This window comes from Entelurus aequoreus, linkage group LG06 (genome assembly GCF_033978785.1).
Source record: "Entelurus aequoreus isolate RoL-2023_Sb linkage group LG06, RoL_Eaeq_v1.1, whole genome shotgun sequence".
Classification (NCBI taxonomy): Eukaryota; Metazoa; Chordata; class Actinopteri; order Syngnathiformes; family Syngnathidae; genus Entelurus; species Entelurus aequoreus.
This window is the reverse complement of record NC_084736.1, coordinates 16,722,230-16,738,392: the sequence shown is the minus strand read 5'-3', so window position 1 is coordinate 16,738,392 and position 16,163 is coordinate 16,722,230. Positions and strand designations below refer to the sequence as shown.

Below are 16,163 nucleotides of genomic sequence, written 5' to 3'. Positions count from 1 at the left end.
GGTCAAAAAATGAAAAAAAAAAGTAGAGAGAGAAGACAATATGACACAACATTAGGTACACTCGCACAATCTAAAGACATCTAATACAACAACAGTGACCCTCAGTTTTTGGCAGTGACGTGCAGGCAGGGGAGGCAGGTGAGGCGGGGCCTCACGTGACATCATGGAAAGAAAAAAAATGTAAAAAGAAAAAAAATTAATTAAATTGTTATACGTATCCAGTGATTATACTATAAGGTTATTTTCCATTTAACTTCACCAGTTTTAGATTATTTTTATTCAAAATCGCTGAATTTTCACATTTGCCGTTCAAATACTGAGAAGAGACTTGCTGTGATCAGCATCCAGTTGTGGCACGTCACTGAGTTGAGCCTCACATGCATTGCGCAATGACTCGGCTAACTGCTGGCCTGCTGTGCAGTGAGACCGTATTGCTATATAAATTATATTGTACATTTCCATAGTTTAGTTAGCTGAGGTATATAATGTACAGTGTATTTTGTCAACAACTGTATGTGTGTAACGTATTTCTTGTGCTGAGAAATCATTAAACGGCTGCGAAGACGCACTGGCTGAGGCTCGCAGTAATCCCGCCTCCTTGTGCTGGATAATGCACCCCCGCCGTAGAATGCACCCCCTGACGGGAGTGTTGTATCAACTAAAGCCCACACTTAAACTTTCCACGTGCAAGATTGAATCTATTTAAAAAAGTTATTTAATAAGAAGCCAAAAAGTGCAAAAACAATAATGTTCGTGTTGGAGGAGTTGTGAATGACTGCTGGGCCACAACATTAGGCACACCTGCAGACTGCAGCACGTATTTCATATTTCAGTCATTCACAACTCCTCCAACACGAACATTATTGTTTTTGCACTTTTTGGCTTCTTATTAAATAACTTTTTTAAATAGATTCAATCTTGCACGTGGAAAGTTTAAGTGTGGGCTTTAGTTGATATAACACTCCCGTCAGGGGGTGCATTCTACGGCGGGGGTGCATTAATCCAGCACAACAGCGGCACATGGACTTCATTTATAAGTAAAGGTAAGACCATAATAACGTTTTTTTTATTAAATGTGCTTTTTTGTGTGCTACAGTTTGTATGTGTAAAGTTAAAGTTAAGTTAAAGTACCAATGATTGTCACACACACACTAGGTGTAAGGAAATGTGTCCTCTGCATGTGACCCATCCCCTTGTTCACCCCCGGGAGGTGAGGGGAGCAGTGGGCAGCAGCGGCGCTGCGCCCGGGAATAATTTTTGGGGATTTAACCCCCAATTCCAACCCTTGATGCTGAGTGCCAAGCAGGGAAGAATGCTTGTATGAGCTTTTAAACACAACCCGTTAACTGCTGCCAATCAAATGGTGAATAAGATACTCTTTAGGGTTCATATGTTTGTAAATCTGACTGTGATGAAGTCAGTGCCTCACCAGCCATGAAACTCACCGCACGTCACTGGTTTTTGGCAACACTTAACAGCCACAATAATTGATGAAGTTAAGCTCATGACGCTGTAAGTTGAATGATGCGGACACGTTTGTTACTGGATACTTTCCAAGACGTTTCTGCCTTGGAGACTTTGTATGTGTAAGTAATATGCAAATATAATTATTTGATACTTGTTTACATTGACAAATGTGCTGTTTTACACTGCAGTATTGTTCAATAGAAGGGAACTTATTACGTATGCCTAGCTTATGTGCTATTGTGTGCTGAGCTGCTGTGTCACTGCTATCTCTAATTAGCCAATAGCCTACCATGTTTACCTTTTGACTATCCATCCATCCATTTTCTACCGCTTGTCCCGTTCGGGGTCACTGGGGGTGCTGGAGCCTATCTCAGCTGCACATGGGCGGAAGGCGGGGTACACCCTGGACAAGTTGCCACCTCAACGCAGGGCCAACACAGATAGACAGACAACATTCACATTCACACACTAGGGCCAATTTAGTGTTGCCAATAAAATAGAATAAATATAGTAACCTTGTGTGCTTATTGGAGGACATTTAGATGAAAACTGGCTTGAATCTGATACAAGTTTTTTGCTTTTTTTTGCTGATATCAGACCAACATCTAATATCAGTATTGGACCGGGACACACCTCTCGAGTTTACCTTTTAGTGTAGTTTGCAGTGGTGTGGGACTGCACTTGCATCATACTGAGATCGTTCCGAAAAATTGGCTCTAAATATTACAAGCTAAAAATCATAACCTCTCTCAGTACAGTTGTACACCACGGCAAACTACCATAACACACAGATGGTTCAATCAAAACACACTCTTACTGTTTTCCACAGGGATTAATTGAATTTATACCGCATATTTTTGCAGGCCGTTTGTGGTCGTTTGCTTCTGATACCGTATTTCCTTGAATTGGCGCAGGGAATATAGTATTCGCACGTCTAGAATTACTGCCGGGTCAAACTCGTTTCTCAAAATAATTAACGCATGCTTGGCCTTATCGCCGGTTTATTATTGAAGCTGGATCAAATTCGTTTCGCAAAATATTAATTTTATTATCGCATGTCTATAATTTTCGCCGGGTCAAACTCGTTTCGCAAAAATATTTAGCATATGGCTAGAACTTCCACCGGGTCAAATTCGTTACGTCACGAGTGACGCATCTGTCCTCCTTTTCAAAATGGAGGAAGCTGATTTCAGTAGTTTACAATCGCACAAAGGAAAAAAGATAAAGAGCTTTTCAGTAGGATTTAAGGTTCAAGCTATTGAATACCGGTACAGTATGCTAAAGAGAACAGTAAGCAGCTATGTTTTATTAATATACCGTAGCTGCGTGTGTGAAATACTGTATAAGTCATTAAATCACTCCCGCCTCCTGGTGGTAGAGGGCGCTGCCGCGCTAGTGATCCTTCTTGCGACTTCCTGTACTGCAGAAGAAGTGAACACACGCAGCAAGAGATTTATTTTTTCCCTCTGCCTGAACTTCTAACATGAGGATCACATACAGGTATCTAAAATAAAACAGTTTTCTAAACTGGACTTTCAATCGAAGCAGGAGGTAATAATTAAAGGAATATCTCCATCGAAACAGAGACTTTTAAAACTGAAGAAAGAAAATAAGGAAGACTTCTATAAACAAGTTATCGATGCTTTTGGTCAGAAGGAGCTGCAAATGGACTCCATTTATAAGTACAGGTAAGACCATAATAACGTTTTTGTTAATTAAATGTGCTTTTCATGATGGTATGCTTACATCACACTCAAAGCGCACGCCTAAATTTTATGGATTCCTTTTGGTAAACGCCGGAGTGAGAAGAGGTTTTAAAATAATTACCGCATGCATGGCCATCCCGCCGGTTTCCGGTAAACGCAGGTGTGACAGGAGGTTTTAAATTAATTAACGCCCCTGCGGCTATTCAAGGAAATACGGTAATCTAAATGTGACGGTCATTTATGATTTATGCATTTTTCACTGAAAAGATTTGTACAAAAAATAATGTATTTAACTGCACCTGGGGATAGATCTATTGGCAACACTAAATTGGCCCGAGTGTGTGAATGTGAGTGTGAATGTTGTCTGTCTATCTGTGTTGGCCCTGCGATGAGGTGGCGACTTGTAAATGGTAAATGGGTCGTACTTGTATAGCGCTTTTCTACCTTTTTAAGGAACTCAAAGCGCTTTGACACTATTTTCCACATTCACCCATTCACACACACACACTGATGGCGGGAGCTGCCATGCACGGCGCTAACCAGTCCCATCAGGAGCAAGGGTGAAGTGTCTTGCTCAAGGACACAACGGACGTGACTAGGATGGTAGAAGGTGGGGATTGAAGCAGTAACCCTCAGATTGCTGGCACGGCCACTCTCCCAAATTCGCCACGCCATCCCCACTTGTACAGGGTGTACCCTGCCTACCGCCCGAATGCAGCTGAGATAGGCTCTAGCACCCCCCGCGACCCCGAAAGGGACAAGCGGTAGAAAATGGATGGATGGATAGACTGATTATGTTTTTCTAAAAATTGTAGTTTGCAGTAGTGCAGGCTGTCACTGCATCATGCTGAGGTATTCCTAATATGTTGATGGAGCCAAATAAAAACCTATATCTGTTGTCAAACTACCATCATAAACAAATTGTTAAATCAAAACTGACTATAATTTTATTCCATCTCTGCTTAGGCTGCTGCCCCAGCGACACGACTTCGGATAAGCGGAAGAAAATGGATGAAGGACCACATAATTTATAAGTAAGTTCTTCCTTTTCATGCTTTACAGATGGGGAGTCCAAAGTGTGACCCAGGGTCCATAATTTTGTAACGGCCTGCCGCACATGAAAAAAATACTAGTACACAAAAACACATTAAAAGTGCAATAAAAGAGAAAATAACTGTTACAAGCCGAAATGTTGACACAAAAAGCTAAGGAGGCACAATTTATTTTTTTCAAGCCAAAACAGATAACTTTCTGCTTCACAAGAACTATACAGATTAGCCAATTAAATTATGGATATATATATTATTTTTTAAATTAAGATTAAAATGTGGTTCTTTGCAGATGGCTCTGGGGCAGCCTCTTTAGCACAAGGCGTCTTTCAAAACACAGTTGCAGCGATGTTGCTCTTTAAGGTGATTGACAAGGTTTGATGTGTTGAAGCACAATGTTTTTTTTCCATTCCAAAACAATTGATGCCATGTTTATTTACAATGAGCTCAGGGCAAGTTCCTGACACGTGTATGGAAAAAGGAGCACATCATTTGCTCACATTAACACACCTACAGCCAATGTTCCCTGTAATTTTTCATGTGTGAGCAAACGCAAAAACTCCCTGTGCATTCAGTGGAGCACATCAGACGTGCACACTGTGGCTACACCAGCAGCACACCTGTCCCAAACCTGACTAAATAAGTTCAATCTCCATCCATCCATCCATTTTCTACCGCTTGTCCCTTTCGGGGTCACTGGAGTCTATCTCAGCTGCATTCGGGCGGAAGGCGGGGTACACCCTGGACAAGTCCCCACCTCATCGCAGGGCCAACACAGATAGACAGACAACATTCTCTTATTATTATAATCAAATGACAGCAGTCATTTCCATGAGGTTATTTTCTAATATAAGTGTTTAGGCCCACTTACAATGACAATAACAAAAAATATTGTTTTTCATGAACTTTGTACTTGTATTGTTTGTCTGGGTGGAGGTCCTGCTTTGGAAATAATTTGTACCCCTTTCAGACATTGCATTTAGTTCCCATTAAAACATTCACATGTTGCACAATGAGATGTAAGCAGGGGATCATGTGTACATTCCTGCAACTTCCTGTTTGTAAAAAATATATTTTTATTAGTATTTATATAATATACTAACAGCATTTCATGATTAATATTTATAAATGAAGATTCCTAATAAATGACACTAGAATAAGCACACATTTGATTGGTAAATCATAGTGTAACGACCTGGAATTACACTTTAAGTGTAGTGTTGGAGTTGTCCGACTTTTTGTGTGACTGTAAACGCATCACTGGCTAAGTGCCATATGTGCATGTGTTGGCGCATGTGAGAAAGAGCGAGTGGCTGCTGTTGATATAACAAAGTTGCTTTTGGTCTGGTTTGTACTGCAGAAAATGACCAGTTTTGCTATATATATTTTTTTTTACTAATGTTTTGGTGATGGGTTTATGGCCGACAATAAAGAGTTTTGCTCAGTAAAGTGATGGATGGCATTCATGTCCTCAAAGCGTCTCGACAGACGTTACAATATTTGAACAATGATGACGAAAACTGTTTTCTCTGTCGTGTCCGTTTGTCGAAAATTGTTATGCGCTTATTTTTTTATTTGATTTTGTGCGTGGCATAGATTTGCCGTGCGCAGAGGACGCTTGAGCAGTGCGCAATTGCACAGGGGCGCACCTTAGAGGGAACATTGCCTACAGCACTGTACGGGTAATATGGCCTCATTGGAGTATTTTTTTCTTTAAAAAAAAAAATTGGATATTTATTTATAGAATGTTTGATGCAGCTCTTTTCTACTGGATCTCATTAGATCCTGCAGGTGCACCTAATGAAATGACACATGTTGATGAATACACTTAACACACACACACACACACACACACACACACACACACACACACACACACACACACACACACACACACACACACACACACACACACACACACACACACACACACACACACACACACACACACACACACACACACACACACACACACACACACAGAGTTATCTAAGTGTGTAACTACTCTTTCACACAAAGAGGGTGAGTACAGACGATGGAAGGGGGTGGTTTTATGTGAGGGTACGACAGAGAAAAAAACAGACCTTTTTTCTCGGGGCCAGTTGGGACGGTGGGCTCAGGAATGGGGTCAAACACACTGCAGTCCTTGCCGGTGTAGTCTCTATCGCAGATGCACTTCACCTCGTTGCTGCACGTCTGCACACAGGACGAGAAAAGGCCTCAATGTTCCATCTGGTCAGTGTATGAATAATAATAAAAGGTTGGTTTACCCCGTGGTCGGAACAGATGCGCGCCGAGTTGGACCCCGCGCAGGTGCTTAGGTTGAAGGCCGCCACGGGGAGGCACCGCCGCTCCAAGCACATCATGTTGGGCCCACAGGGGGTGCCGTCCTCCACGTAGCCAAGGTCCGAGCCGTCCTCCAGCAGAGCATGGCCACCTCTGATGGAATGACAAAGCACTTTTACACATTTTTCCTCACACACACACATAAGTAGTCCAAAAAGGAGCCCCCTACTCACCGGCAGTCCAGGTACTTGTTCTGGTGGTAGAGGGTGAAGCTTGTCACCTCGCCCTGAAGGTCCCCAAATTTTGGCTTTGTGGTAATGTTGGCGCAGAACAGGAAGCCGCACAAAACATCCCTGAGGAGGACAGGAACTTAAATGTGAAGAGGTGCAAGTTTGCATATGGGGCAGTTCCGTTCGGGTCCAACAGATGGTGATCTTTCAATTATTGCATATTAAGAGCAGAGTACAGATAGTAGTAATGCTATAATGCAGAGTACAGATAGTAGTAATGCTATAATGCCGCTTTTTCTCTGAGGAAAAAGGAGGAAGACGCTAATAAGTGGCTCCTCGGGATACGAGTTTAAATTGGTTCTGTGGCACAGCAAGTACCTCGGAAAATATATATTAAATGAAATTAAATGAATGAAATAAAATCTATTCATTCTGCACTTGGCCTCCCCAAAACCGCACAATTTTGAAATGTATAACAGGAGTCAAACTTGTCTTTATTGAGGGTCACATGGCAATTATGGCTGCGATCAGAGGGCCACATTGAAGGACATGGCAGACCTAATTGCATGCATGTTCGAAATAAACTTAAACCTTAACCATAACATTGCATAACATCACATGGAATGATGTGGAAGACTACCGGTACATTTAATGATGCGAAAGGCCACTGAAATGATGTGGAAGACCAACTTCAACGTTGTGGCGGACCACATTAAATGACATCGAAGACCACATTGGATGACGTGACAGGCCACATTAAATGACGTGGAAGACCACATTAAATGACATAGCGGACCACTTTATATGACACAGAAAACCACATTGAATGATGTGGAAGACCACATTGAATAACATGACACATTAAATGAAGTGGAGGACCACGATGAATGACTTGGTGGGCCACATGAAATGACATTACCCGAGAGACAACTTGTATCATGAAAAACCCAAGGTACCACTGTATTTCATCAGCTTAATATGTATGCCCTTTAATAGAAAATAATTGATAAGCATTTAACCTAGCCTAACCTAATATTGTCAAGTTATTGTATATAATGCAAACCTGTGTATAGTCAGCAAGAACATTTGATACAGCTTGCCATGTCATTCGCAAAAAACAATTAAAACCTACAAGGAGCCCAAAACATTTATCCCAGAAATTCTCATAGATACTGTATGAAGTTTATTATTAAATCTAATATGGCAGAACTTGTACTGATTAGACTTGTTCCCTGTGTTGCTATCAAGTACATTGCCATAAGAAGAGCAAAAAAGTACTCTCACGGCTTGTTGCACTGCAGCCAGCCTTGGCCCCTGGGACCCCGACCACAGTTCCCTTTGTCCGTCCCCTCTGCGTTTAGCTTGTCGTAACAAAACCTGTCTGCTGAGTCTGGACAAAAAAAATAATCATAAATAAGAGTGACGTAGGAAGAAAGTTTTGTACCGCATAATTAGAACTCACTAAAACCCCAGAGTCCCCTGCACTGTCCATCCCGAGTCCGACATCGGCCACCGTAGCAGCGACCCTGGGAGACAAAAAGAAAACAAAAAACACGCAGTAAAGCAGCTGCTGCAGGAGAAACTGGTCGCACAAACGTGCACTTACCTGATTGCTTTCACACGTGTAACCATCCAGCTTGTGGACGTTATGAGGACACTGCAGGAGGGACACGCACGTTTATATACCTCATATTATATACTTTTACCACCAAAACATTAGGTACACATGCATAATGCAATTATTCAGTGTTTCCCACAGAATTCTAAATTATAATCTTATAATTTGCACAGTTGGCTATGATGCATGTATTTTCTTTAAAAATGCAAAAAAAAAAAATGTATAACTATATTTAAAGACAAATCCGTGTGATCAGTATGAACATCTTTTTCTTGTGACATTATATCGTATTAATCTATTTTTCAAATGTTGTTTATTTTACTACTACTCTAAAATATAACACAAGCTGCACTTTGTACACCCTTGGTTTATTTTCATGTATTATTCTGCCTTTCCTAAATGTTAGAATTTATTTTGGCAGATATGTAAATAGTATTTTTAAATTAGAGATGAAAAAAAGCTACTTTAGTTTGTTTATTGATAGTCACCACTATGAGATTACTGTCAAACTAAGCACACAAAAGGAAAGTACAATAAAATACACATGATGTGCATATTCATATTGGAATCTTCTTAAATCAACAATACAGTTTGGTATGAACTGGAAAAAAGAAATAAAACCACCAGTTTTAGGTACATTACTTTAAAAAAAAGTAATTGAGTACAGTTACTTTCCCCAACAAGTTTACTAACATAATTATTCTTTAATGGTAATTAGTAATTAAATACTAAAGAAAGTAATTAATGCATTACTTTCTTAAATAACTTGCATGTATCCAATGTATGCAGTTGAGAGACGTTTCATGAGAGAAGAGTGCGTCAGTGTGTGACTTTAAAAGGCGGTGCCTGTTGCCAAGTGAAGCGCGACGTCAGTGAGGGGGCACTCATTGGTTGTTTTAGCTAAGCATTGGTAGTCTGTGGACTGGAAGGATATTGTTGACGGCAGTGCCTGTGGAATGTATTCACTGGTAGTTAATAAAGCGATTTAATGTGTGTCAATGGCTGTCTCTCTCCTTGTCCACAAACAGGGTATTGTAGGATTATTATTGTTGATGATTGTCACTTTATCAAATGTTCATTATTCCTCCTCCGTAGTAGTGCGCTTAACTAGTAAAGAGCTATTTCCTGTAGTGAACTTGCTGGGATTCTGAAGCTGTCCTGTCCGCATCAAAAGTAGAGGGCCACGTTACATTAAACCTATCGTAACGGTGTTATAATGTACATAAAAGTAATTAATAAGGATACATGTTACTAGAAAAAATAACAGTATTATTTTATGTTATGTTTTTTCGAACAATAACAACCACACAGGATAAAGGTTGGCTCTTATGCCACTAGGTTCATGCTTAAGTTCAATGGATAAGCCCATTGACAGGCTAATAAAAATTAGCGTTGCAATCGTTTTAATGGAACAAAATTGACACAAAACAACAAATATTATAGTACTTATACCAGCGTTTCTCAAAGTGTGGGGAATAGAGACATGACAGGTGGGGCGCGAGGAACAGGAGGAAATTTCACTTTACATTTTTTATTTTTTAAAATTATATTCTTAGATTTTTTTTTTTACTATGCTTTCATTTTCTATACACACTGTAAATCACTTTCTGATTCTGTCTGTGGAGTCCGCTATATAAATAAATGTGAATCACTTATTTTTCCTGTAGGCTTTAAATTTCTAGGTAGGAGCGAAAGTTTGACAGACATAGCAACAGTAACTAATGGGGGCGGGGCTAAGCGGAACAAACTTTCGCGGTAGCAACCCATCCGCGCTAATCATCCACTCATTGGGCAGAGAGCTGTGTCCATTCTTCTCCCCTTTGTCACATCTTATCTGTGTGAGATAGGCTTTTCAGCTGTTGCTTCACTCAAAACGAAGTACAGGTCTCAGCTGAACATTGAGCATGACTTAAGAGTGACAGTGTCAAGCCTGCAACCCCGATTTGAAATGCTGTGCAGTGCAAAACAGGCTCATTGCAGCCACTAATGCTGGAGTACTGTAAAACTCATGTTCACCTTCCCTGTCTTGCCAAATGCATAGCTCTTCCTTTTTTTTGTTGCAAAGATTGCAAAGTGGCACTTTTATTTGATTTTTTATTGAACTTGATGCAAGTTATTTGATTTATTATTGAACTTGATGCAAGTTATAACACTTTTGTTGATTTATTATTGAACTTGATGCAAGTTATAACACTTTTGTTTTATTTATTATTGAACTTGATGCAAGTTATATTATTTATTATTGAACTTGATGCAAGTTATAACACTTGTTGTATTTATTACTGAACTTGATGCAAGTTATTTTATTTATTATTGAACTTCATGCAAGTTATACCACAGCTGCACAGTTATTTTATTGATTATTGAACTTGATGCAAGTTATAACACTTGTTGTATTTATTACTGAACTTGATGCAAGTTATTTTATTTATTATTGAACTTGATGCAAGTTATACCACAGCTGCACAGTTATTTTATTGATTATTGAACTTGATGTTATTTTATGTTATTGAGTTTGAATGTATACAACTTGATGTTACTTGATGTTCAATAAATTTGAAAATGTTAAGCTTGGCATTAGCGTTCTGTTGGGGCGATGGGGGCAGGTGGGGCTTGAAAACTCCCCCTTGTCCAAAGTGGGGGATGACAAAAAAAGTTTGAGAACCACTGACTTATACTAACAGGCACATAGTCACCAAGCTTTGTGGAAAAAAATATTGACTGCTAACTTTCTTTGTGTGTGTGCTGACTAACTACGAAGCCTGTTACTCAAACCTCAAACTCTAATTTAAAAACAAATAATGTAGTCAATGTTTTGTGGAACATGATTGCCAAGAAGGTGCAGAGTTACTTATTGTACTGTATTGTAAAATATTGGGGGGAAAATAGTGTAGTTTTTTTTTTTAAATATTTTTTTCCGGATATATGGGAAACACTGATGCTCTCATATTTAATCTCATTAAATTGTGCATCTATACTTTATGTTCTGGCCAGCAATGTGAATATACATTAAAGAGCTACCTGGCTGGAGTCTCCTGTGCATGTCTCCGGGATGTCACAGTCGTTGACAGCCTCTCGACACACCACACCTCTCTGCTCGTACTAGAACGCACAAACATGTCTACTTAATGTTCAACTATTGATTAGCTGTCGCCTCCAGTCACCATTAGTTGTACTCACCCTGCAGCCACTGCAGCACAGTCCATTACTGCACATGGCGTCGTGGGTGAGTGTGCATTTTTTACAGCAGTTTCCTCCGCTGCGGGCGCACTCCTTCAGACACATAAAAAAAAGAAAAATACTGCAGCTTCAGTTTTAGACAGATTAGGGCAGTGCTTTTCTATTATTTTGCTGTCACGATCCCCCGAGGAAGCAGAAAAAAACCCACACTCTCCGCCTGAACTATAAACAGTAGCGGTGCAAATCTTCAGGGCACCTAACGATTCGATTCCGATTCCTGGGGTGACAATTTGATTCAGAATTGATTCTCAATTCAACATGATTCTTGATTCAAACAGATTCTCGCAATGTATTATTTAGGATAGGATAGACTTTATTATTCCTCAATGGGGAAATTGTTGCAGTGCTGATTCAAAAAGTTCACAAAAAGTAAGGTAAAAGAAGAGGGAAACATTAAACAATGCAAAAGACATAAAACACTCCAGCGGCGCCATTTCTATATACAGCTACAAAAGTATAAGCAACGAAAAACCAAAAAAATTTGCAGTAAATAATACATATTACTCAAATACGATTGCATCATGCATAGAAAAAACAGCAAAACAAAACAAAAACACAATTTCAACACCCACATACACCGGTGTACCACACAATCATCTACCGGGCTGGAGGGGCCGCACAGCCACAGACAGGAACAGACCAAACAAAGCAACCAAGAGAGCCGACTCTGTCCTAGGCTGCTCACTAGCCCCCGGTCAATGTTCGGTCCGCGAGGATGAGCAAGAATCCGTCTAGGTTACATGTTCAAAAAGCCCTGCCTGGTTGCATGCAGATGGCCTAAAACGTCTTTTTAAAAATAGATTCTTATTTTTTTTATAATTATGAATCGATTTAGAATCGGGATGTGAATAATTTTTTGTGTAACCCTAATAAAACAGTATCATTTATCTATAAAATTGTTATAAGTACACTTCTGCATCCCATTGTATCCTAATTAACATTTCAAAAAAGAAAAAATAAAGAAATATAGATTAATTTACAACAATGAATAACTTAACAACATTGTTTTTTATTCTGTAACAGAAAAGATTTACAATGCATTAATTTGCCCAAAATGTAAAAAATATTTATCCTTATTTAAACTTTTTTTGACAGACTTGAACCATTTTATACTGAAAAATGTAATTAAATAAACTCAATAAATAATAATAAATTCTAACTGATCAGCAACATTGGCTCAAGAGCACAATATACTGTATAAAACACTTTGACCTACACTACACTATTAACAATTAATAAAACAATTTATTTAGTTTTGGGTTTTTTTTAAATCAAAATGAGGAAGTCAGCATTAGTGGCTACAATGAGCACGCTTTGTAGTGCAGTTTGTCAAAGCGGGGCTTGAAGCAAGATACTAATAAAGCGTGTTCCAGGGTGTCACACTGAAAAACCTGAATTAATGACCTGCTGTGTAGAGGATACTCACCACCTGGGATCCACAATCACACTCTTCCCCTGGCTCCACAAAGCCATTTCCACATTCTGGAGGGTCCAGCAGCTGAGGAACACGCACAAGTACCACACATAAGTCTTCTGAACAAAATGCAGGACAGTACAGTATCCTCACATCCTACGCGCACACATGTCCCCTCACCTTGTTGGGCTTGTTAAAGAGGCAACTGCCGCCCCCTTGGAGCAAGAACTGGATGTACTCGTCAACGCTGCAGCGAGAGAACTTTCTTGGCAGATAGTATCTGCATTAACGGGCACAAAGACGTGTTAAAAAAAATGGAGATGAATAACTGACAGCATTAAAAAAACTGCAGAATGGTACACTGTGGTGGGTGTTGGTGGTGTCATGTTACAAGCTGACAGAAAAGAAACCATCTGTAGTAAAAATGCTCATATTATTCAACTGGTGTAATGTACCATCGTTCAAGGAGCCAAAGTGCACTTTTAATTTCAAAGTGCGGATCCACAAATAGACAAGTGCCCAGGGGCCATATCTGGTCTGCCACATCATTTTATGTGGCCTGTGAAAGCCTGGCAACAATACGAGTCAATAAAGTACTTTATCTTTCTTACTAAATGTATTATTTTTTTCCATTTTGACAGAAAGAAAATGCATGTACTGCATGCAATTGAATATATTTTATATTTTATCATCTAATAATATAACAAATAATGCCGTATTTTTTGTACCATACGGAGCACCGGATAATTAGGCGAACGGCCAGTGGGCGGGTCTATTCAGAATTATTTCAACAAAAAAGGCGCACCGGATTGTAAGGCGCATAGAAGAGGAACTACAATTTTTTTTAGAATTTTGCCTAACGTTCACAATCATTATGAAAGACATGACGAGAGATTTTTTTTAATTAAAAAAAAAAATAGCATTATAACTCGTAATAAAAGTAAATAAAAGTGCGCTTACAGTGGTGCCAATGGGAGGTCCCTTTAGTCCGACCATAAAACCCAATAAATAACCATCGAAAAAGCACCAACAATAGTCCATTTACATTTTGTAACTTGAATATTAACCAAGTATTAGGGATATTGGTATTATGAGCGCTAACGCAGACAAACTATAATAGGAGCGCCGTGATCGCTAGCGTGTGTGCCTATGTTGACATCATAAAGTGGTCAGGTGTTTCCTTGCTTTCCTGCTCGTGGAAGTTTATTGTAGATCATAAATCATGCCTCTAACCTGGATAGTAGAAGGACAAGAATGTAATCCGACATGTTGGTACACATTGACAGCCAATTTAGACCCGGAAATGGCGAGAACGACACGAAAAGACGTCCAACCCCTTTTCTTCGTGAGGATTCCATTCTTCATCTAAATGGGAATATATGAACATCCTAGCAGTCGGCATCCTAATGACAGCAGACCTTGCACGGTAAGTGATGTTTTATTATGTTTGTAGGCTTTAAATGATCAAAATATGTAAATATGAAATTGTTATAAATATGCCTGTTATTACATTACATACCGTATTTTTCGGAGTATAAGTCGCACCGGACGAAAATGCATATTAAAGAAGGAAAAAAACATATAAGTCGCACTGGAGTATAAGTTGCATTTTTTTGGGGAAATTTATTTAATAAAACCCAACACCAAGAATAGACATTTGAAAGGCAATTTAAAATAAATAAAGAATAGTGAACAACAGGCTGAATAAGTGTACGTTATATCAGTGGTCCCCAACCTTTTTGTAACTGCGGACCGGTCAACGCTTGAAAATTTGTCCCACGGACCGAGGGGCGGGAGGGAGGGGGAAAGGGGCCGGGGGGGAGGGTGGGTTGTCTGTTTTTATTTTAATTTTTTTATTTTGTAATTTTTTTGGCATAAAAAAATACAATCATGTGTGCTTACGGACTGTATCCCTGCAGACTGTATTGATATATATTGATATATAATGTAGGAACCAGAAATATTAATAACAGAAAGAAACAACCCTTTTTTTTGGGTTGGTGCACTAATTGTAAGTGTATCTTGTGTTTTTTATGTTTATTTAATAAGAAAATAAAACAATATTATAATTTTTTTTTTTTTTTAAACTTCTTGTGCGGCCCGGTACCAATCGATCCACGGACCGGTACTGTGCCGCGGCCCGGTGGTTGGGGACCGTTGCGTTATATGACGCATAAATAACCAACTGAGAACGTGCCTGGTATGTTAACGTAACATATTATGGTAAGAGTCATTCAAATAACTAACATATAGAACATGCTATACGTTTACCAAACAATCTGTCACTCCTAATCGCTAAATCCGATGAAATCTTATACGTCTAGTCTCTTACTTGAATGAGCTAAGTAATATTATTTGATATTTTACGGTAATGTGTTAATAATTTCACACATAAGTCGCTCCTGAGTATAAGTCTATGAAAAAAACTGCGACTTATAGTCCGAAAAATACGGTATATACTTACATCATGTATATAAAACCTTATTGGAGGTATTTTTGTTTTTAAGGGCTTTATAGGCAGAATAAAGCGGCTAACATAGGCTTTATTGTAGCAGACTTTTGACCGCATTTATATACTATATTTAGAATGCATAAAAAATGACCAACATATATGTGTTCTTGTCTTACATAAAGATTGTGAATGATTAAAAAAAAAGTGCAGTTCCCCTTTAAAGCGGTCATTTCATGTTTTTATTCTACATTTTAAACACTTCCTTGTGGTCTACATAACGTGCAATGGTGGTTCTTTGGTCAAAATGTTGAATGGATTTATTGAACGCGCGTCATCTTGCAGTCCTCACATCTTTCTTATGTGTGACTGCCATCTACTGGTCACACTTATTACACCATGTACCAAATAAAATTGCTTTGAGGCCGGTAAGCACAACAATTAATACATACATTAGGTGCACCGGATTATATGGCGCACTGTTGGTTTTTTGAGAAAATTAAAGGAATTTAAGTGCGCCTTATAGTCCAAAAAATACAGTATATTATCATTTGTTCAAACATTTTTTGTTACAAAAAACATGATATTTTAATATCTACTTGACTTATATTTCAAAACAAGTTATTCATTAAACTGTACACAGTAAAAATAACAATACGTTTTACGGAAAAAAACATAAACTGGCAGTTCAGTCACCAGAATTT

At 38.9% G+C, this 16,163-nt stretch overlaps 1 protein-coding gene across 6 annotated transcripts in view; it reads right to left on the bottom strand.

The window, feature by feature from the left end:
• LOC133651888 (disintegrin and metalloproteinase domain-containing protein 11-like) overlaps positions 1-16,163 on the bottom strand; it is a 77,196-nt gene that overhangs the window by 15,231 nt on the left and 45,802 nt on the right. For all 6 annotated transcript variants that reach the window (XM_062050094.1, XM_062050095.1, XM_062050096.1 and 3 more), the window contains 10 exons: positions 13,191-13,290; positions 13,023-13,094; positions 11,537-11,629; positions 11,378-11,458; positions 8,345-8,395; positions 8,201-8,264; positions 8,023-8,128; positions 6,742-6,861; positions 6,493-6,661; positions 6,307-6,418 (listed from right to left, as the gene is read on the bottom strand). In XM_062050094.1, coding sequence (XP_061906078.1) covers positions 6,307-6,418; positions 6,493-6,661; positions 6,742-6,861; positions 8,023-8,128; positions 8,201-8,264; positions 8,345-8,395; positions 11,378-11,458; positions 11,537-11,629; positions 13,023-13,094; positions 13,191-13,290 — 968 coding nt within the window. The remainder of the gene's footprint in view (positions 1-6,306; positions 6,419-6,492; positions 6,662-6,741; positions 6,862-8,022; positions 8,129-8,200; positions 8,265-8,344; positions 8,396-11,377; positions 11,459-11,536; positions 11,630-13,022; positions 13,095-13,190; positions 13,291-16,163) is intronic.